The 22,341-nt window shown below is 38.5% G+C and overlaps 1 protein-coding gene across 1 annotated transcript in view; it reads right to left on the reverse strand.

The window, feature by feature from the left end:
• Positions 1 to 1,000: 1,000 nt before the first annotated feature.
• CPXM2 (carboxypeptidase X, M14 family member 2) overlaps positions 1,001 to 22,341 on the reverse strand; it is a 106,587-nt gene continuing 85,246 nt past the window's right edge. The window contains exons 12-14 of the mRNA XM_089507824.1: positions 12,990 to 13,129; positions 8,219 to 8,318; positions 1,001 to 2,074 (exon numbers count right to left, since the gene is read on the reverse strand). Coding sequence (XP_089363950.1) covers positions 1,803 to 2,074; positions 8,219 to 8,318; positions 12,990 to 13,129 — 512 coding nt within the window. The 3' untranslated portion in view covers positions 1,001 to 1,802. The remainder of the gene's footprint in view (positions 2,075 to 8,218; positions 8,319 to 12,989; positions 13,130 to 22,341) is intronic.

Consider the following 22,341-nt stretch of genomic DNA (forward strand, 5'->3'; position numbering starts at 1 on the left):
GTTGTTGTTCTGTGCCTACAAGTCATTTCTGACTTATGGTGACCATGAGGCAAATCTATCATTGAGTTTTCTTAGCAAGGTTTGGCCAGAGAGGGTTTGCCATTGCCTTCTTCTGAAGGTGAGAGTGTGTGAGTTGCCCAAGGTCATCTAGGGGACTTCCATGACTGAGGAGTTTAGCACACAGCTAAAAAATCAGGCTTACCTTGCCCAGTTTGAATCCTCTTCTGGGATACAGCTAGATATTATCAGATGCATTTTGCCCCTGATGCTGCCTCTCACCTAAATTCCACCTAAATCCCAGCCATGCTCAGCTGGCCAGTTTGCACAGCTGGGAGCCAGATTTTTTAGCTGTATGCCTAACTACTCAGTCACGGAAGTCCTCTAGATGGCCTTGGGCAACTCACATACTCTCACCTTTAGAAGAATGCAAATGAACTATAGGATTCAATCCAGGCAAGGTAAACCAGATTTTTTAGCTGTGCCCTGAACTACTGAGTGTGGTTTTGAACCCTGGTCTCCCAGAGTCTTAGACCAACATTCAGACCACTACACCACACTAGCTCCTATGAGTTAAATATACTTATCCCCATATTGAAGAAATGAGGCTGGGGCTAAGAGAGAGTCATTTGCTAATTGAAATCATAGCACAAATGAGCTATCTAGATATTCCTTATCTTTAACTCATTTGTTCAGCTGCCACCCTTGAAGGCCTTGCTTTAACTTTTTAACTCTTGCCAGCATGATTGTCCTTAATTTAATTTAATTATCCCAGTTACTGCATGTTACTAAAGGGACAATCAACCTAAGTAATGGAAAACAGAGCACCAGATTATTCAATATTCACTCCATGTAAGCTTGCTCTTTGGAATTAATCCAGTCAAACTGATTATAGAAAACATATAGAACATGCATTTAAAGTTCATGTTAACTTTATAACAGGACTATAAAATAAGGATGCTCTAAACACAAGATCAATTGCAATGAACAATGCATTTATTATACATTCAGCAAGGTAGTTATTACTGCTGGTTTTGAGCTGATGTTCATGGTTGGCTGTGGCAGAGCTATAAATCTACCAAGCAATGGCTTTCACCATACCATGGAAAAATCAGTTTCAAAGTAAGGCCACTGTAGAGTGATCCAGAGCCATATAGATGATACCTTAAAAACTCCCCCTTCATTTAGTACTTCCCTTTTCTATGATAGATGGGCATGATTTTAATTGCTTCTCTTTTCACATACCTCTTTGCTCCCTGCTGTGTTTCATTTTGGGTTTGCTGTACCTGAATGAGCAGTTGATGGGTAGTTTTCTTGGGTAGTTTTCTTAGGCTGAATCCATATTCTATTTCCAAACCCAAAGGTTTAAATTCATATACTGTACTTAAGTTTTGAATTCTGAAATCTCATTTCCATCACCCATCCCCATTCTACAACTGATCTTCACAGCATCTTTAATTCAACGGTTTCAAGTGAAGCAGATTATGTGATGTCATATTTGCACAGAATTTCGTCTTAGCACTCAGTTATATTGAGGCTTTCCTCCAGCTCAAAAAGTGTAGATGCCACACTCAACTGCTATTCAGCAACATCTTTTTTAGGGGACTGTATTATTTTCTAGTATTTTCAGAATAGCACATAAATCTAAACATTGAGCTGTGGCATCCAAAATATCCTTCAGGCCAAGATTGCTAATGAGAATATGGTTAGAAAAGGATACTGTATTTATAAATATGTCCTGCATATTTTTTTCTACTGCTAGAGTAGGCTTCAGTTTAGGTGCAAGACAAGATAGCAATTTTTTTTTACACTCTAGAAAGTAGTCTAAACTGCTGGCGTCTCTGCCTTCCTTGCTGTCTGGACCGTCGGAGTGAGAGACTAATGGGTTGCTTTCCAAATTTCTCCATGATCTCTTTGATTCGGGCCAAGTTGGTCTTGCTAATTGTGAAGTCACATCGGGTTGCACCCATGTCATAGCCTACAGCACAGTTTTTGGTGGCAGCCGTGTAACCCTCTGCTTTTGCAGTGACCACATATTCTCCTGGGTTGAGAAGGCGCCAATAATCTCCATCATTTGCTGTTGAAGAATCAAATAGTAAATATTAGAACACATTTACCTTCACATCCATTTAGACAGTTTGCTGATCCTAGCTGCCAACACCTTCGCCAAAGCAGCTGCTGTTTGATGTTTAGAAGCTACTGCCAGCTGGGTTTGCTGGTTCTCCCACTTCCTCTCTTCCCCATGCCACCTGATCTGTCCTCCTCTCATGTGCTCACTGATCTGTTTTCCTCACACCCCTGTTAGATTTCCTCCTTGTACCCCTGCCACCTGATCTGTCCACTCTGTTTGCTCCCACTGTCTGATCTCACCTGATCTGCCCTGCCCACACCCCACCACCTGATCTGACCTCCTCACACTCTCCTACCACTTGATCAGTGCTCCCCACACCTCTGTCATCTGATCTGTCCTCCTCACACCGCTGCCATATGATCTGACATGAACTGTCCTCTCTGTGCTCTTATTACCTGATATTGCCTCATCCGTCCTCACTGCACCCCTTGCCACCTGATTTGTTCTCCCTGCACTCCCAACTGCCACTAATCTCACTTCCTCCCATCTGCATGCCCTAAGTAGGGCAATAACCTGGGAGGAAGCAGAAGTGGGGCAGTGCGGATACTGGTGCTCCATACAGTGCAGCACCATACCAGTATTGAAGCAAAGATGCAATAAAGATTGCTTTAATACCAGTATGTTTCAGTGTGCTCCAAAAATGCATTTGCTATGCTATAGAAGCCTAATGTGACAATCTTTTCCAAAATACTTCAGGATGAAGAAAATGTTAAATGGATCTCCAAAATAAAATTGGTTTAACACCTGAGTTAACACACCTTTCCCAGTTGAAACTAGAATTCCATACATAATGCACTTGTGGTTAAGAATAAGATAAACAGAACCTGGAATTTCCAGAGACATTGCCCTCACCTGGAGGGGCTTCAAGATGCACAAAAAGGGAAGGAAGGAGGCAGGCAAGAAGCCAAGGAGGCTGCATATGAATTTGTATAAGCAGAACTCAACTTCCTTCCATCTCTGCAATGGATATTCCAAATATTTATAATCTGTGCATCTAAATCAGTGTGTAAACTTGTGGTTGAACATTTAAAATGACAAAATGTATACTTTAACTTTATTCCCAGTGCTAATTCTCTCATATCACTTTGATTGAGGTTACTGTATATACTCATGTATAAATCAACCTACTTTATAAGCAGTATTAACTTATTGCCCTATATATAAGTCACTTCATGATTCTGGAGTCCATTTTGGGACATAAATTTCTTGCCATATAGTCAAGTATATATGTAGTTTTGTCATGTCCAATTTATGTGCTTTCAACATTCATTTTCAGCTCCAAATAAAATTTGCGCTCCATTCTCATTTATATAATATTGATCTTTCAAGGTAAATATTTGCAAAAACTGAGAATTACAAAGTACAGAAGGGCATTTATTCTTGTATGTTTTACTGTCCTTCAGTTCTTCTGGTAGGACAATTTTTGAGAGTTGATCTAATAGGTTGGTCTGAATCCTATTGGTAGCCCCAACTACAGTAGATGTACTGAATCAATGGGATTTATATAAGAGTTAACTCACTATTCAACACCTGAGTTAATGCACCTTTCCCAGTTGAAACTAGAATTCCATATATAATGCGCTTGTGGTTAAGAATAAGATAAAGCTTAAGAGTAAGGGCCAAACAGATGACCCTTTAAAGCCACATCTGGGCAGCTTGGGAGCATGGTATTCTGAAGCCACCTTGAAGCTGCCTGGAACTTGGGCAGCTGCCCAGACATGGGTGGCTTCAAAACATTCCAGCAGCATGGCATTTACATGTCACATGATGCCAGAGTGTCTTAAAGCTGACTTTGGGCTGCGGCAGGGCTGGGAAAGGCGTTGGGTTCAAGGTGGATTGGGACTGTGGCATGTGTTTGCTGCAGCAAACAGCGGCTTCAAGCCGCCCCTTCTTGCTGGTCTGTTCTGGCCCTAAATCACATTTGTGCGACTTTTATTGGGGGCCTAAATACTCCAAAAGCAACTGATCCTCTTTGATCTTGGAAGCTAAGCAGGGTCAGGGCTGGTTAGTATTGGATAGAAGCTTGCCAAGGAATATCAAGTGCTGTAGGCTAATTTCAGAGGAAGATTGTCAAGGTCTGACAGGCCTCTCCTGCTTCTGTCAAAGCTGGATGAGACCTCCAGAGGCTATCTATCTTAGCTACCACCATCCACCATCCCTTGCATAGCAGCACAGTTGGACATAGCTGGGGTTCCTCATGTGCTGTGCTTTTAACTCTTTTCTAAGTTACAGGAGGAATTCACAGCTGGTGTGGTTACAGCTTCCAGCTCTTCCCAGACTAACTGAGATTGAGGTGTGTGTGTGTGTGTGTGTGTGATGTGATGATAATGGGCTTTTCCCATTAGCTGGGTAACATGGCTGAGGAGATAGTCTCCTTCTAGGCAACCAAAGGGTTAAAGATGGGATAGGCCAGTGATGGGGTCAACATCACTGGAGAGTCACTGAGATCATAAGAGACAGTTGCCTAGTGAGCTGAAGCACAAAGTTTCAAGAGGCTTCCCAGGTGAAATTTTAAAAAGCCTGACACTCAGTGTGATGGGCTGAGTCTAAAAAGAACAGCAAAAGGGAGGTTTTGAAACAGAAGGCTCTGTCCCACCTCATGGGGAGCTCCAAACTCCTAGGTAACACTATGACTCCTAATCCTGTGAGTAACTAAAGAGTGTTTACATTATTCGTATAGGGAATTTATGTTAATTTTGGTGACCTTGGTTGAATATGATCTAGACTATTGTGTCACTTGTAACTGTCCTAGGTGTGCCTGAAAGAAAGATTCTCTTCATGGAAAGAGATATCTTTGGCAAATGTAGATGTTTTGCTTAGAATAAAGCCTGTCCTTTAAAGTACTTCTCCTCTTACACTCTTTACATGCATTTCTCACAGTGTTGTGCAATGTTCCTATTCTGCATGGAGGTTCTTAAGTGCTTGTTGTTGTTGTTTTTATATGCCTTCAAGTAATTTCCTACTTATGATGACTTATCATACCTGGATTGGGTTACCATAGAGAGGTGGGAAATTGAGCTCTCATCTCCAGTGTCTTAGTACAGTGCTCAAACCACTACACCATGCTGTATCACACCATAGTGATAGCACAGAGTATCTCCACATGTGGATCTTTATGCTATGCTGAGAGGATGCTGTACTGAAGCCTAGGAAAATTTAATTTTGCCCGTGGAAATCCACTTGTTGTTCAGCCAAAATGGAGTAGATCATTAGTAATTAATGCTTTGCTATTCTTAGCAACCTTAGGCTCCAGATTGGCTAGAAAAATGAACATTGAACTGGTTGTAATTGATCAGTACATCCAGTGATTTTCTGGTGCAAAAGACATGAATAATCCGAATGATAGAATCAGAGACAACACAAATTTGCCCTACATTAGCTTTGAGCAAAGATCATGTCAAAATCTTGAAATAAAAATAACACATGATTGTTATCATGTGGAAAATGTATTACTAAAATTTACTATGCAATGCAGGTTATTTTTTAAAAAATGGTTGGGGAGGGAGGAGGGATTTTTTCTTTTAAAAAAATGGCCATTATATGTTTGTACTATTTTCATAAAAGTGAAGTTCTGTCTCAAAAACTCAAGTGTCATCCTGGACTACTTACTGGAGTGGTTGGTTGCAAGTCCATTGATTTCCATGAGATTTAAGTGATTCAGATCTAAATATTTCAGTTTTGCTGTGGAATGGACTACAAATTAGGTCTAACATTTTGTAGGCCACGGCAATACATATACATACAGACATTTATCCAGGATATGTGCAAGATAGCATAGATTAGGTAGACTTCATCAGGCCCCAAGATGCCCTTGTGTGAGACAAAAGGGTAGGAAATATTGAACATATTTTAAAATATTTGTTGTTATAAATACATTTTATAAATAATATGAAAACTTTTTTCAGTTGGCAGTTCTTTCAGCCTTTTAGATATTTCCAGGTGCAGATTATTTGTTTATTATCAATATGTCCAATCTGAGGGTGTGTGTGTGTTGTGAAACCTGTTATTTTCCCTCTCTGGGTGGGAAAGTCTGCCAAGAGTCCTTCACCATGCTTCCTAGGAAATAAGAGGATGTAGAAACATAAATACAATAGCTCTCCCACACAAAGAGCTGATTTTACACTAATGCAAAATGACACTATTATTTTGCTATTATTTCTTCTGCCGATGGATAACTTCTGGTATAATGTGAGGCTACAATAAAACTCAAGTTAGAGTAAAAGAATGAATTCTGATCATTGTTGGGGTGGGTGTGCTAAAGCTGGTCTGCACACAACATGTCATGTTTAGGAGTTGACTTGTGCCTTAAAAACAAGTGGGATTTGAAATCTGTTTCAATTTTGTTTATTTTTTTCTGGATCCCACCTGATTTTTTCTCCTCCTTAGTTTAAATTTCATTGAGATTTATTGCTTTGTTCTTCAAAATGTTTTCCTTCTCCTTTTCTTCTTTTACTTCTCAAATTTCTTGTGACTTTGCTACATACTTTTTGTGCTGCACACACTTCCTTGTGCACTATTACTTTTCACATTAATGTATGCATTTCCCCCATTCATTGAAGCATGTTACCAAAATATAAATTCTGAGTTGTACACATTTATTTACATGCAACCAGGAAAAGGAGATGAAAGTTTCCACAACTTCTAGTTTCTCCACAATAACAGGAAAGCGAAACTATGGATAGTCTCAGAGATAGATTTGTTCTTCTTCTTTTTTTAAAAAAAGAAAAGTTAATAAAAACTTATTTTCCATCCCTATTATTAGTAGCAGCAACACAACAAAATAAAGAAAAAATAAAGAAAAAATGTTTTAAGGGAAAAAATTTTTATACAGGAGTGGATGCAACCATTGGCCCTCCAGTCTCACCAACTCTAATTTAATTTTTAAAAAATCCATTTAAGAACAGCTTCTAGGGAGTTCACTATGACCCATGAATGTTCTTCCAGGGGACTCCTTGAAACAGTCCCAAAATGGCTGTAAAAGTAGCGTGAAATGATTTCCAGTCACCTGAAATTTTACTCCTGGTTGCCAGTGACCTTATTGCTGTAGTTCTTCAGGAGTCGGAGGTGGGGAAAAGGCACCCATCCCTAATCTAATTCAATCCCACTTCCTTTTGATGAACCCCACATTTACCTATTATTGAGATTTCAAACAAGATTTTGCAGATTTTAACTTACTAAGTTAAAAGTTTGTCATGTATCATATCATAAGACGCTAAACAGAGTGATCAGGATTCTGACATTTTAATCTACCTTTTTAAAAGATTTACCATCAGAACCTGTTTTCTTTAGAAAAGCAGACTTGAAGCAGGCACATATCTAAACGTAACTGTTGCCTAAATACTTAAAACCTGGAATATAGGGGGTCACATCTGCCAAAAATATTCTGTCTCTTGGTTTTAAAGAATGAAACAATTGGGTTCCTTCTGTTTTCTCTCTCTCTCACACACACCTTCTCTCTGAAGATTACTACACATGGCTTTTAAAGCATGATTACATCCCAAACAAAGCAGCTTTGGCAGTACTTATTGCACAATGATGCCTTCAATCTCTCGCTGCAATGTTCTGGTAGCTTGGCATCCCTTTTCATTGATGGGGGAAACCTATCATTGAGCTCCCAATCGCACTAGTCCCCAGGTGCAAAACATCACTGCCAGGACAGTTGCGATATTGGCAGTCATGTAGTGTCAGTCTTTTTCTCTCCCCCTTCCCCTTTCCCCCTCGCTATTGCCAAATAGGCCTATCCCTTTAATTATTTATTTTCTATTTCTTTCTTTTTTTAAAAAAAACCTTCACAAGCCTTAAATTGCAGTAGCAGAATTTCAGGATTTGCATGAAACAGTTAAAATAAAAATAATCAACAGGCATGCTGGGTACCTTCATAGGCCTATTAGTGTGACTGGGTGGATTACAATGTTCACATATGGACTCATATGTTCTTATATAGTACTACATATACTATTGTGTACCACTCATTGACCCACTAAAATGTCCCCTTTATAATATTCTAGCCCATCTCACTCTGTATTGATTTTCTTTTTGGTGCTCCTTTCAGCCTTTGCTTGCAACACAACTACCTGTGTGGATAGTTACCTGTGCGGATGTCATGGTTAACACCTTCTACAGAAATAATTGCATTTGGGATTCCTTTTCCATGTTGATCCCTCACCATGCCTTTAATTCCCCGATGTACCTGTCAAAAAAAAATTAATTACATAGGTGTGGAAACTGGACAATAGCAGGGGGGGAAAACCCAAATGCATGCTAATCATGATGAAGAGCAAAAAACAGCCCAATAAAATATGCTTTTAGAAACAATTAGGATACAAGGAAACTGAGAGCAGAAAGAGATGCCAATCAGTTCTGTCACTTTATCTAGGACCTTAAAAAACACCCTAATACTAGACAATCCAAGCATGGCAAAGGTTTTGTGAGTTGTGGCCAGTCAATGTTTATTTAATGTAATTTAAATTTAAATTTGAAAATATGTCCATGTGCCATAAGGTGCATCAAATTCCAATAGGAAATAGGAATAGCAACATTTGCTTCTATTTCTGAAATGAAACATTTGACTTGGTCATTTTTCTTACTATGTTTACTCTCAGAAACAGATCCATATATTGCTTTAGTCTTTCCATGCCACAGCTCCTTACATTTTAAGATGTGGCTGTGTTGTCCCATGTCCCCTACAGGCACTAGAGAAAGCTGTGAGCTTCAGAGGGCCTGCCCCACTGAACTGCCTTGCACTGACTATTCAAAATGTGCTCTGTCAAACCTTTGCATTTCCTTTCTGTGTTACTGGAGCTTGACCCAGATTTTCCTCTTCAGTTTGGCTTATTATGAAAGCTTAAGGGCATACAATCATAAAATGTCTTAAATATATGTGTGTAAACAGAATCAATTTCTATCTGTATATTCTCTATGAATAACATAAGCTTGGAAAGATCAGTATTAACATCTTGTCAACCTCAGAGGCATGAGAAGCAATTAAATGCATTTGTACATTCATTAAGTTAATCTTGCGTTAACTTTTGAGATCCAGATAATATCATTGAAGTAAAACTTACGTAATATATTGATTTTTGGAGATATGAATATTTTCCTCTCACCTCTTGATTTAACAGAAGGAGTCTGCTATTTTTTTAAAAAAAAATATGGTAGTAATTTTGAAAACTGTGGACATTACTACACACATTTTTTAAACTGCACTTACATCAGGAAAGAAATGGAACTGGCCATACTTATCGCATGTCACTACCTGCCTAGCTCTTCTGTCCTCATCCCATTCCTTTTCATTGACAAGAAAAACCCAGTAATGACCTGGCAAGTGTGCAAGTCCCCAAGTGCACCACTTTAACTGCCATGGCTCCATGATGTGGAATTCTGGAAACTCTAGATAGTTGTGAGCAAAGCACTGCTAAAAAAGTGGTGCCAAAAACGTGGTGCCAAACCAGATTATTTCTGCAGTGTGGATAAAGCATTAGAGAAACAAGAGTGTCTAGTTGTTCCATTCCCACAGGGGCAATTAAATAACACTCGTTTTTATGGCTGCTCTTCTCATAGGTGATCCAGGTTGGGCAGGAGCTTTCCTAGTGCCGAAGCTCCTTCAGCACTGTCTGAAGACATTAAGGACGCAAATTTATCTTGGCACATAAATCACTATCCTAGCCTATGCTAAGGCTAATTTGTTAATGGTTTGGATTCCATTGACATCTACATGTTCAGTGGCGAGATGGTTTCTTCAAACAGCTAGTCAAATAGGACAACTTGTCCTCTAAATGTTGGATAAAAAGCACAGTCTAAAAAGCTCAGATTGCAAATGTGGTCAACTGCTGATACTGAAGTCTCCAGAGAACTGTACAATACCTGAGCTAGTCCAAAAGTGGAGCTCTAAGCTGTTCAAACCCTAAACTTGTCTGACCAAGGTCAATGAACCTTTTTAACCTGTTGAAAGCTAAGGTGGGAGTGCTTCTGATACACCCACTGGTTCTGGTTTCACCCACCTCTAAATTCGCTTAAATTCCAATTTTTTCTTTCCCATAAATGAAGAAACCTGCAAGTTTTGCTAAGTTATTTTAAAACAAAAAACATTACCAAATGAAATTCTCAAATGGGTACCATGGCCAATTGAGGATGCACAGTTTTTCTAAGCAAGGAAGGAGTAATTGTGTAACTTATTACCAGACAGGAAAATAAAGGGTTAGTAATCATAATTCAGCACATTAGACATGACTGAATATACAGCAATCCAAAGATAGGTGTTTAAGTGCTAAGCACTCAAAGCCCTTTGTCTGGAAAAATAAATCTACTAGGTTCACTACTTCACATCCTCCCATCTTTATTATTTTCTTTCTGTATTGTTCTAAATTAAGAAATTTGCCAAGTTTGTCCTTATTTGAAAAAGAGAGAATGGGATGAAATTCTACAAACGTAGGCCTGTTAGAAACGGGCATAAAAGTACGGACTGGGTCCGTACTAGGGTTAGAAAGGGGCATCACTTCTTGACGCCCCTAACCCTAGTACAGACCCAGTCCGTACAAAATGGCGGCGCCCGTTCCACACGGTGGCCGTCATTACGACGTCACCACCGCGCCGCCTCCAAACAAGGCGGCACGGTTGTGACGTTGTCACACCGCATGAGGGCGCCTAGAGTGCCCTTTCCATGGTGCGCGAAGGAGCTCCAAAACGGAGCTCCTTGTGGGGTTTGCGTCACTGGGCGCAGCCTTTACATGGCTGCGCCAGCGACGCAGAGGAGAAAGGGGCCAAGCGGCCCCTTTCTCCTCCTCCCCAGCGCCATCGAGTGTCCTTGGGGCTTGAAGCCCTGAGGACACCCCTTTCCAGGCCACGGGGAAGTGGCCTTTTGCAGCGTCCCCGTGGCCTGGAAAGCGGCAGATCGGGGCCTTGGAGGCTGCCGTTGTGGCAGCTGAGGCCCCGATCTGGCGGGGAAAGGGCCGGTTACAGGCCGCCCCAAACGGGCAGTCTGTAACGCACCTTAGAAAACTTACTTTTTGACTAAAGTTCCTAGAAAACCACCTCCTCGGCCATCAAGGCCTTATGGTGAGGGAGTTTTAGTCCATACTTTTCTGAGCTTTCTTTTTCTTCACATTACTAAAAGCAGTACTTGGAATTGGGCTGTAGTATTTTTATCATAGTTTTATTCTATGTGCAGCCTTAAGAAGCCAGCTTGGTGATGGAAATGGAAAGGGCACCATTGTTAAAAGGAGAGACAGATAGTTCCAGGGTGAAATAGACAGACAAAATAAAGCAGCTTCCAGCTGCATTGAAGGTTGGGCATTTCTATGACACAAGCCTTGAAAGCAGGTGGAAACCAAAATGAAGCTGTGCTCCTGGGCTAAAAATTGGAGCAAAAAGAAGGTGGGATATTCCATCTTAATGCAGAAAATGCACGTTTTTGTGCCTGCACATAAACAACCTGTGCCAGTGCGGGGCTGTGGAAAAGTGAAAAAATGAAAGTGCAACAGCTCCAATGGATGTAATTACAACATACACAAACCAGAAAGTCCATGATTGTGCTTTGCCACTGTATCACTCGCACACTGATACACCAATGTCCTGTACAAGAGGAGCATTGCACATATGACTGTGTGGTCAATCAAAGGGGCAGCTATGCAACAGGATGGCATCTGGGCAGGAAGTGGGAGGTATTTGGAGGTTGCAGGCAGTGTGTTTGTGTGACAGTGTGCATGCAGGCAACAAAAAAGAATACAGAGCGGCACAGCTTGAAGCCATGCCATGAAGTCTACCCGTGGGTATTCAGCCTGCCTTGGGAGCAGGTCATGCCAACAGCAGGGTTTCAAGCCACTTTTGGGAAAAGCAAGATCGAGCCACTTTTTCCTGCCTGTCTGCTCCGAGCCTCTGACTGTGTAAAAGATTTCCCCCCCTCAAAACAGTCCTATGGGATTGTTTAAAAACTACTTTAACACAGCCTGAGATTCTTCTTTTTCACTGGATTAATGACATGTTCCTCATCCCTTCTGCTTCTGTAGGGCAATTCATCATTATTCATCTCCTGACATGTGAATGCATCCCATTGGTTCGTAGTGCTCTCTTAAAAGATACTTTCATTTTGAAGACTTTCCATTGTGCTCTCTGAGATAATCCATAATCTCCAGGTTAAATGACAACAATGAATTGTGGTAAACAGTGGTGTAGTGGGACATGGACTCACAGAATCAGAGTGCTAACATTTTTTTAGCAGGAATAATGGCATCATCTGCCACATCTGCAACTGCAAGTTTTTCAGTAGCTGGAGTGGGGATCTTGGTTTTCCTAATAATATATTCTTGTGAGATTATTGCTATGCAACATATTTGGGAATGGCTTGGTCCTGAATGATAAATTAAGTCTCATTACCTTTAATCAAGACTTGTCTGTGGAGAGGGAAACTACTATAATACAAGCAAACATATACATCTATCGATACATATATCGATGGATCATCATAGCTGCCTATATTTTGGTCTCTTCTTGAAGCAGAGGTTCCCAACTTTTTTGATGTATTTCTATGGCAGAGCCCCTAAGAGACCTACCCTATGTCTTACAAGTTAATGGTGTTTAGGAGTGTGTGTGTGTGTGTGTGTGTGTGTGTGTGTGTGTATTCTTGTTCTTTAATTTCATTCAATTTTTATTTCTTTCATTTTCTTGAAGCAGCCGCGGAGGCTCCTCAAAGCACAGGTTGGGAACCCCTGTATTGGAGACTACCTTTGGGGACATTCCTGTTAAGGAATTGTAGTTAAAGTTAATCACTGCAATACTGGTGGTAACCAAATGTGAAACTCTTAAATTAAAAAGATAATCTGAAACAGATTTAAACCTGCATCTTCCAAAGTCTGCAATTTCATACCTGTTCCATGAAAACGATAAGGGACTCCCGGTTATTTTCCCACTCTTCTGGTAACTCACTTTCATGTGGATATTTATCACAGCCAATATATATGGATAATTCAAAACAATTTGTATGTAAGTAGCTAAAGTCATTAATACCTGTCAATGGGATAAAAAGAATAAATTTAAGAAAGATGTAATAAAAAATCACTTTTATTTAATCAAGAGACTAGTCTCGAAACTTCCGGTCAGGACATGGCGCCGAACTAAGCAAACTTTCAGCGCTGCTGCTGAGAGTTGCTGCCCAACGCGGTTTCAGAGCTGGAGCTGACAGCTCGGAAGCCTCCCTGCTATGGAAAACTCGGATTAGTCCTATTCGGATCCGTTGCCCGCTTTTGTTGGCAAGATCACAACCCTCTCGAGGGACAGAAGCGGAGGGGATCGGAGGACAGTGCGTCCATGTTGGTGCCGCCATCATTGATGGCCCAAGACGCTCCTGACTACAAATATTTCAACAATCTACTGTAATCTTAAAAACCTCCAAATTGATACAGTAGCTTTCTGCAAATTGGGACACTCTAACAAAAATCCGACAGATTGGTGTTATTATTTCCTGAATAAGGCACAGAGACACAGGAGATTTTTCTTTGTGACTCAGGAGGAGACGTGAAGCGGCGGACTGGATGCATGTAGCTGGTAAGCTGGACTAAAGAGGAAGGAGGAGGAAGGAGTGATTAAGTGAAGGGGAGAAAAATCTGCAGGGAAGAGGATCTTGGAGGACAGGAGTGCTGTATCCAGGACAGAACGTTGGAGGACAGAGGGCTATACGGAGAGCAGAAGGAAATTAAAAGAGACAGTGTTAAAGGAAAAGCGGCAACGGGAAAGATCTGGCTATCTTGGCTGGCATGACGGACAAAAGGGATTATATCGAGCCGGATTTGGAGGACTGTAATGCAAGACAAATTGAAAACAAATAAGCCGAGGGGAGAGAAGACCTAATTGGACTGTGGAAAGCTAAAAATAGAGACCAATTGCAAAAGACACTGAAAGGAGGAGGATCAAAAGTCCGGAGGAAAAGAAGTCTGGATAGAGGACAGAGATAGAAGCCTGGATAGAGAACAGAGACAGAAGCCTGGATAGAGGACAGAGACAGAAGCCTGGAGAGAGGACAGAGATAGAAGCCTGGATAGAGGACAGAGACAGAAGCCTGGATAGAGGATAGAGATAGAAGCTTGAATAGAGGACAGAGGTAGAAGCCTGGATAGAGGACAGAGATAGAAGCTTGAATAGAGGACTGAGGTAGAAGCCTGGATAGAGGACAGAGATAGAAGCCTGGATAGAGGACAGAGATAGAAGCCTGGATAGAGGACAGAGGTAGAAGCCTGGATAGAGGACAGAGATAGAAGCTTGAATAGAGGACTGAGGTAGAAGCCTGGATAGAGGACAGAGATAGAAGCTTGAATAGAGGACAGAGATAGAAGCCTGGATAGAGGACAGAGATAGAAGCTTGAATAGAGGACAGAGATAGAAGCCTGGATAGAGGACAGAGATAGAAGCCTGGATAGAGGATAGAGATAGAAGCTTGAATAGAGGACAGAGATAGAAGCCTGGATAGAGGACAGAGATAGAAGCTTGAATAGAGGACAGAGATAGAAGCCTGGATAGAGGACAGAGATAGAAGCCTGGATAGAGGACAGAGGTAGAAGCCTGGATAGAGGACTGAGGTAGAAGCCTGGATAGAGGACAGAGATAGAAGCTTGAATAGAGGACTGAGGTAGAAGCCTGGATAGAGGACAGAGATAGAAGCTTGAATAGAGGACTGAGGTAGAAGCCTGGATAGAGGACAGAGGTAGAAGCCTGGATAGAGGACAGAGATAGAAGCCTGGATAGAGGACAGAGATAGAAGCTTGAATAGAGGACTGAGGTAGAAGCCTGGATAGAGGACAGAGATAGAAGCTTGAATAGAGGACAGAGGTAGAAGCCTGGATAGAGGACAGAGATAGAAGCTTGAATAGAGGACAGAGGTAGAAGCCTGGATAGAGGACAACGAATATAAGGTTTAAATAGACAATAAAGGTAGTAACGTAATATTGAGGTGCGGGAGAAAAAGTGGTTCTCATTTATATGAATGTGAACTGATCAAACTCCATTCCTGCTCTTTTTTATAGTTAATATCTCTGCTATAAGTGGTTATATGTCAAATTTTGAAAACGCTATTCCCTCTTGCTTGGAAGTTTACAGTGGGAGGAAATATTAAACAGTGAGAGAAGTTTTTCAGATTTAAAAAGAACAGGGACTGTGTAACTACCCTGGCTTTTCAGTAAGTGATTAGTGAGGGAGAGTAACTGTTGTAAAGTAAGGAAAAGGGAAGATAAACAAAATTGCAAATACTCAAAATTGAACACAGCTGTATAGACCCTCTTGGTGATTTCAAGGTCAAAACTACCAAATTATAAAACCTATCTGGAGGAGATAATAACATAGACGAAAAACATACATACAGTGAGATAAATTGTAGAAGAGTGACACCTGGCGGAGAATTTGATAATTGACCTATTGTGATATTGTGTTAATATCGTGTCAGATAGCCTTATTACCCCCCCCCCCTTACATTTGGAGTGATTTAGTAATTTGAAAACCCTGGAAAAGAAATAATTAACATAAGGAATAGCAGCTGAAGAATTAAGGATGGCAACTACTAGGTCACAAGTGAGTAAGATGCAGCAACAACAGCAACAGTCCCAAAGAAGAGCTTCAGCTGATCTGATGAAAACCAACACACAAGACATGTCCTCATTGCTTCTAGATGAGATAAGACAGATGCGTCAAGATATGAAAAAGGATAAGGAAGAAATGAGACTTGACATGAAGAGGGATAAGGAAGATTTGAAGCACGACATGGAAAGAATGAAGGTGGAGATAAGAGAAGGCGTTAGAGAAGAATTTAAGGAAATTAACCAGGCTATTAGGACACTTACTTCAGATGTTCGGCAAATCAAGGTTAAAGTTAAAATCTTGGAAAAAAAGAACCAGGAACTGGAAGAGAGACTTAAAGAGGAAGTCAGGAAAAGAAAGGATAATCAAGATGAAAGGATAATTTGGGAACAGAAATGGCGCGAAAGATGCTTGAAAATAAGAGGACTCCCTGAAGTGGAGAATGAAAATACTTTTGAGACTATGGTGGATATCTTGGTGAAATTTCTAGATAAAGATAAGGAGATTATGGAATCTGAACTAGACAAAGCTTTTCGCGTGAATTCGTGGGTGGCTAAACAGAGAAAACTTCCGAGGGACATTGTGGCTTACTTTGTCCAAACTCAAATGAAAGAACAAGTGCTACAACGACACTTTGAGGCTAAACTGATCGTGGACGGAGTGGAATTGCAACTTTTAAAGGACATACCAAATAACGTGCTAAGGAAAAGAAAAGAATATGGTTTTCTAACACGAGTGTTGCGGGAGAATAATGTACGCTACAGATGGGAAGTCCCGGAAGGCATTTCGCTCCGCTACAGGCAAAAGAGAGTGAGACTCACAAATATACAAGAAGCATGAGAGTTCTTGGAAGAGTTCTTAAAAGATCTAGATCAGGATGAAGGAGATGGAACGTCGAGAAACTCACAACTTAATATAGGAACAGAATGGAAAGATGATTGTCAGGAAAAACAAAAGGACATAATAACAGTCAAGGATACGGAAGAAGAAAGCATTGAAGAATCAGACCCGGAGGTCAGTCTTCAAAATCTAGGAGACATGGTACCTGGAAATGAATAACACAATCAAATATCTATCCTGGAACATAAAGGGATTAAATAATCCTAGTAAGAGGAAAAAAATAAATCACTATTTAAGAAAATTAAAAATAGATGTGATATGTCTCCAGGAAACCCACATTAAAAATACAGAGACCAAATACATAAAATGTAGAAAACTAGGAAGGTAATTTGTAGCAGCTGGGGAAAAGAGAAAAAAAGGTGTAGTACTTTATGTAAATGAAAAATTAGAAGCAAAAGAAATCTTTAATGATGTAAAAGGTCACTTCATAGGGGTAGAGATTAAGTGTAATCTTGGGAGAATATTAGTGGTTGGAGTATACTCACCAAACGAAAATAAAGAAAAATTTTATCAAAAATTGAAAGAAGAAATGTTACACCATGATTATGAAAACATTGTGATGATGGGGGATTGGAATGGGGTCATTGATCCAATGATTGACAGAAAAAGTATCAAAGTTAATAGGAAAAATCAGGGAAAATTACCAAAATCCTTTTTTCAAATGAAAGACACATTGGCTCTATTGGATATATGGCGTTTAAAATTGGGAAATTCAAGAGATTATACGTACTACTCCGAATATCATAAGTCCTGGTCCCGAATTGATATATTTCTTATCTCATCTGTATTGGCTCCGAAAGTTTGTAAAATAGATTCACTCCCAAAAATATTATCGGACCACAATCCAATAATTATGGAAACAAAAATTGGCAAAAAAGAATATAATTGGAGATTAAATGAAAATCTGTTGAAAGATGAAAGAATTTTAGGACAGGCTCAAAAAAATCTAGAACTATTCTTCAAAGAAAATTTGGATAACGAGATAGAAGATCGTGTGGTCTGGGACACCTCCAAAGCGGTGATGAGGGGGGGTTTTATACAAAAAAATGTAGAGATAAAAAGAATAAGGGGATCTAAACTAAACAAAGTATTACAAGAGATAAAAGAGAAGGAACAAATGATAAAAAGGAAACCAGAAAATCAAACCAATATTGAAGAAATACAAATTTTACAAAAACAATTAAATCTGATTTTGATGGATGAAATGGAAAAGAAAATCAAATATACCAGGCAAAAATACTTTGAATCCGCAAATAAATGCGGAAAATGGCTATCTTGGAAATTAAGGAAAGAGAAAGAAAAGAAAACGATAACAGAAATAAATGTGAAAGGGAAAAAATATACAGAACAAAGTCAAATTAAAAAAGTATTTCAAAATTATTTTGCTGATCTTTTCTTAGGGGGGAAAACCGATAATAGAGAAATGGAAAAATTTTTAGAAAGGGAAGGAATTAAACCAATTAAAAAAGAACAACAAGATATTATCAACAAGGAAATCTCTTCACAGGAAATTATAGATGCAATTAGAAGCTTGAAGCCAAATAAAACACCAGGCCCTGATGGCTTTACGGCGATGTATTACCAAAAGTTAACATCCAAATTAATAATTCCCTTACAAAGAGTCATGAATAATATATTAAATGGAAAACTACCTGATACCTGGACTTCATCATATATTACACTGATCCCCAAACAAGACAAAAAATTAGACGACCCTAAAAATTATAGATCGATAACTCTATTAAACGTAGACTACAAAATTTTCACAACAATATTGGCATCAAGATTAAAAGGAATTTTAAATTGATAGGGACCAATGTGGCTTTCTACCGAAAAGACAAATTAAGGATAACATAAGAATTATTATAAATATGATTGAGTATTGCGAGAAGAGACCAGACAAACAGGTAGCTGTAATTTTCTTAGACGCCCAAAAAGCATTTGACAACTTAAACTGGGAATTTATGTTTGCTGTATTAAGAAAAATGGAATTAGGCGAAAATTACATAAAATGGATCAAGGAAATTTATAAAGAACAAAACTCCAAACTATTGATCAACGGGGAAATGACAAAAAGTATTAAAATAAGTAAAGGTACTAGACAAGGTTGCCCCCTATCCCCCCTTCTTTTTATTACCGCCTTGGAAATATTGAATAATAAAATTAGACAGGATAAGAAAATTGCGGGTATAAAAATAAGAAGTTTCGAATATAAAGTATTAGCATATGCAGATGATTTGGCAATAATCTTATCAAATCCAGTGGAAGGTATGACACACCTACTTAAATCAATAGAAGAATATGGGAAATATGCAGGCTTAAAAATAAACAGGGAAAAATCAATTATTTTACCCCTGAATATAAATCAGGAGGAGTGTGAGAAAATTAGTACCCTGTCTAAATTTGAAATTAAAAGTAAAGTAAAATATTTAGGAATAAACATTACAAGGAAAAATTCGGATCTATTTAAAAATAATTACATACCATTGTGGAATAATATAAAAAAGGATTTAGAAAGCTGGGCGGGTCTACGAATATCATGGCTAGGGAAAATCGCAGCGATTCAAATGTGTGTTACCCCTAAACTACTATTCTTATTCCAAAACCTCCCTATTATAAATAACGATAAACCCTTTAAAGAATGGGATAAAGCATTATCCAAATTCATCTGGAATAAAAAGAAAGCAAGAATCAAATTTAAAGTACTACAAGATAATAAAGAAAACGGTGGGGTAGGATTACCGAATTACAAATTGTATTATCATGCATGCTGTTTGGCTTGGATCAGAGACTGGGTACAAATTAAGAATAATAAAATTTTACAATTGGAAGGTTTCGATAATGTGGCAGGGTGGCATGGGTATCTACTATATGATCAAATCAGGATAAATAAAAATTTCAATAATCATTACTTAAGAAGATCACTACTAAGAATTTGGCAGAAATATAAACCCTTCTTTGTAACCAAAATCCCAGGGTGGGCGTCGATAAACGAAGCTTTTTTTAGGAGAGAAAGAATGAAGGAAACGGAATGGGTAAGATATAAGGATTTATTAAAACTGGAAGAAGGGAAATTTAAAATTAAAACAATGGAAGAATTGACAGAAGAAGGCTTTAGCGTTAACTGGTTCTTATACAGACAAATTCTAGAAAGATTCAAATTAGATAGCAAAAAACACCAAATAGAAATAGAAGATTCAACATTTGGACTTTTGATGATGAAAGACACTGAACACATTATTGCCAAATTATACAAGTTATTGTTAAAAATAGAGATGGAGGATGAAACAGTCAAATATTTTATGATAAAATGGGCACAAGATTTAAAAACACCAATACTATTGGAAGAATGGGAAAAAAACTGGAAAACTAGGCTGAAATATACCCTAAGTACAGATGTAAAAGAAAATTATCTAAAGATGCAATACAGGTGGTATATAACCCCGGAAATATTGGGTAAGATGGACAATCACAATAGGAAAGAATGTTGGAATTGTAAATGCAAAAAAGCAAATTACATACATATGTGGTGGGAGTGTAAAAAAATTAAAAACTTTTGGAGCCAAATTCATAAAGAGATGGAGAATATACTCAACACAAGAATTAAATTTGAACCAATTTTTTTTTTTGTTGGGCATGATAAACGATAAAGAATTAGAAAAAGATTATGGGAAAATAATATTTTACATGATAAGTGCTGCAAGAATGATAATAGCAAGAAGATGGAAAAGTAAAGATAATCTGCAGGTAAAAGATTGGTATGTGAAAATACTTGATATGACAGAATCCGATAGACTCACAGATTTATTAAGAAATGGAGATGAAACAAGATGGGAAGGTATGTGGGCACCCATTATAGATCATTGTATAGAACAAATAAAGAAACACCGGAATAGAACATAAAAAGGGTAAAATGTTAGGAACATAAAAGAAAATAGTTTGTTCATGTAGTACAATGCAGTGTTCAACAATACTGACTTAAGAGTCACCTGTAATATCAAGAAGGTAAAGTGATGATTACATAAGGGGAACAATAACACTAAGAAGATGCAGGAGTGTACAAAAAGAAAAAAGTGGTTGTTCGAACATTGAATAGAATATGACTTGAAGGTGATATTGACTATATAATGTATCAATCTTAGAATTTACAAAAATGTATAATGAAAAATGATAATAGATACACTCTGATATAACATGTAACACTATAATAGGGAAATGTTCGAACTAACGTAACAAAGTAAGGGATAAGACTAATAGAGAAAGTTCATAGTAATCAGTTGTCTTCAACTTGGAGGAAGGGAAGGGATTTTAAATGTCTATTCTTATTTGTTGGCATTTAGTTTAGAACGTAAAGGAATAGAGATGGGTTATTGTTAGAATGATTTTTTTTTTGTATTTTGTTTTATTTTGTTTTGTCTACTGTTTAGTATCTGTTGTTGCTGTTTTGTCTTTTTTAACAAATAAAATCTATTATTAAAAAAAAGGACTAGTCTCAATCATATTTTTTTTTTAAAATAATCAAATTGTCTTAATAGTTGAGTTTCAATTTGATTCAATAAAAAACTTTTTGGGAAAATGTATTCATTTACAAAGATATAAATAATCTAATTAAAATGAGCCCAAATAACTTTATGTCAGCCTGTGTGTTTTCAGCCATAAAATATGGTTGAGATATGTGTTGCAAAATGTCTTTCCTTTCTAGATGTGAAGATACATGTTTATTTTCCCCCTTTTCAGTCAGGTTGCAATGAATGCAAAAGCAATATGCATAAATCTAGGGTTACCATAGTCTGAAAAGCAAGAAGATGAAGAAGATTTTTTTTAACAACTACTTCAAGGCAGTGATTGCTTCTATATAAGCTATGACAATTGCTATTAGAAATATTCCTAACTTTTACTGTATTTAAATAACAGCAATTTTGTCTTCCCTTTCTCCATTTTCTGCCTCTTCCAAAATGCTTCACAAGTTCCACCAATCCACTCATTGCCCCTAAACAACAGGAGGCTCCCTCAACTGCCTTGTTTTGCTAGCTTGTCTTCCCCCTCCAGGTCTGTTTCCCTTCTCTCCCCAAGAGTCAGTCTTTCTCTCTCTGAGTGCTCCATTGGGCCTGCTTCCATCCCTTCTCCTAGAGGAGTTCTCAATGGCAGAGGTGAAGTAGCTGCTATCATTATCAAAATCCTGGATATTTTTTTAAAAAAATCACCCAGACAGAAATTGTAGGTCGGAAAAAGAGGACCTAGCCAACAAAAGCAGGATATATTGTAAAGTCACCCTGATAGCCAACATGGCACAGTGTTTTGAGCATTGTACTATGACTCTGGACATCAGGGTTTGATTCCCTGCATGACCATGGAAACCCATTGGGTGACCTTGAGTGAGGCACACACTCTCGGCCCCAGAAAAACCTGTGATAGGTTCACTTTAGGGTTGCCATAAGATGGAAATGACTTAAAGGTACACAATAACAATGGTAACCCTACATAAATCCAGTGATCAGGAAATGCAAATCCACAAACTGTATACCTTTTTATTCATTGTTGCATTGATAGGAGGAAAAAGAACTTTTTTTTTTAACCTAAGATGGTAGACACCTCAAGCTGGCAAAGAATGATATACCTACAGGTAATACTTAGGATCTTCTGAATGATGCATTTATTGGCTGTAGACAGCAAAATCCATAAATAATTTTAGACTGTACACATGCATTTTGCATATATTTTATATTTAATTTTATCTGCTTATGCTTTCATATCTT

The sequence above is a fragment of the Sceloporus occidentalis genome, unplaced genomic scaffold (genome assembly GCF_023333645.1).
Source record: "Sceloporus occidentalis isolate IW3139 unplaced genomic scaffold, rSceOcc1.0.p SCAF_2, whole genome shotgun sequence".
In the NCBI taxonomy this organism is placed as follows: domain Eukaryota; kingdom Metazoa; phylum Chordata; class Lepidosauria; order Squamata; family Phrynosomatidae; genus Sceloporus; species Sceloporus occidentalis.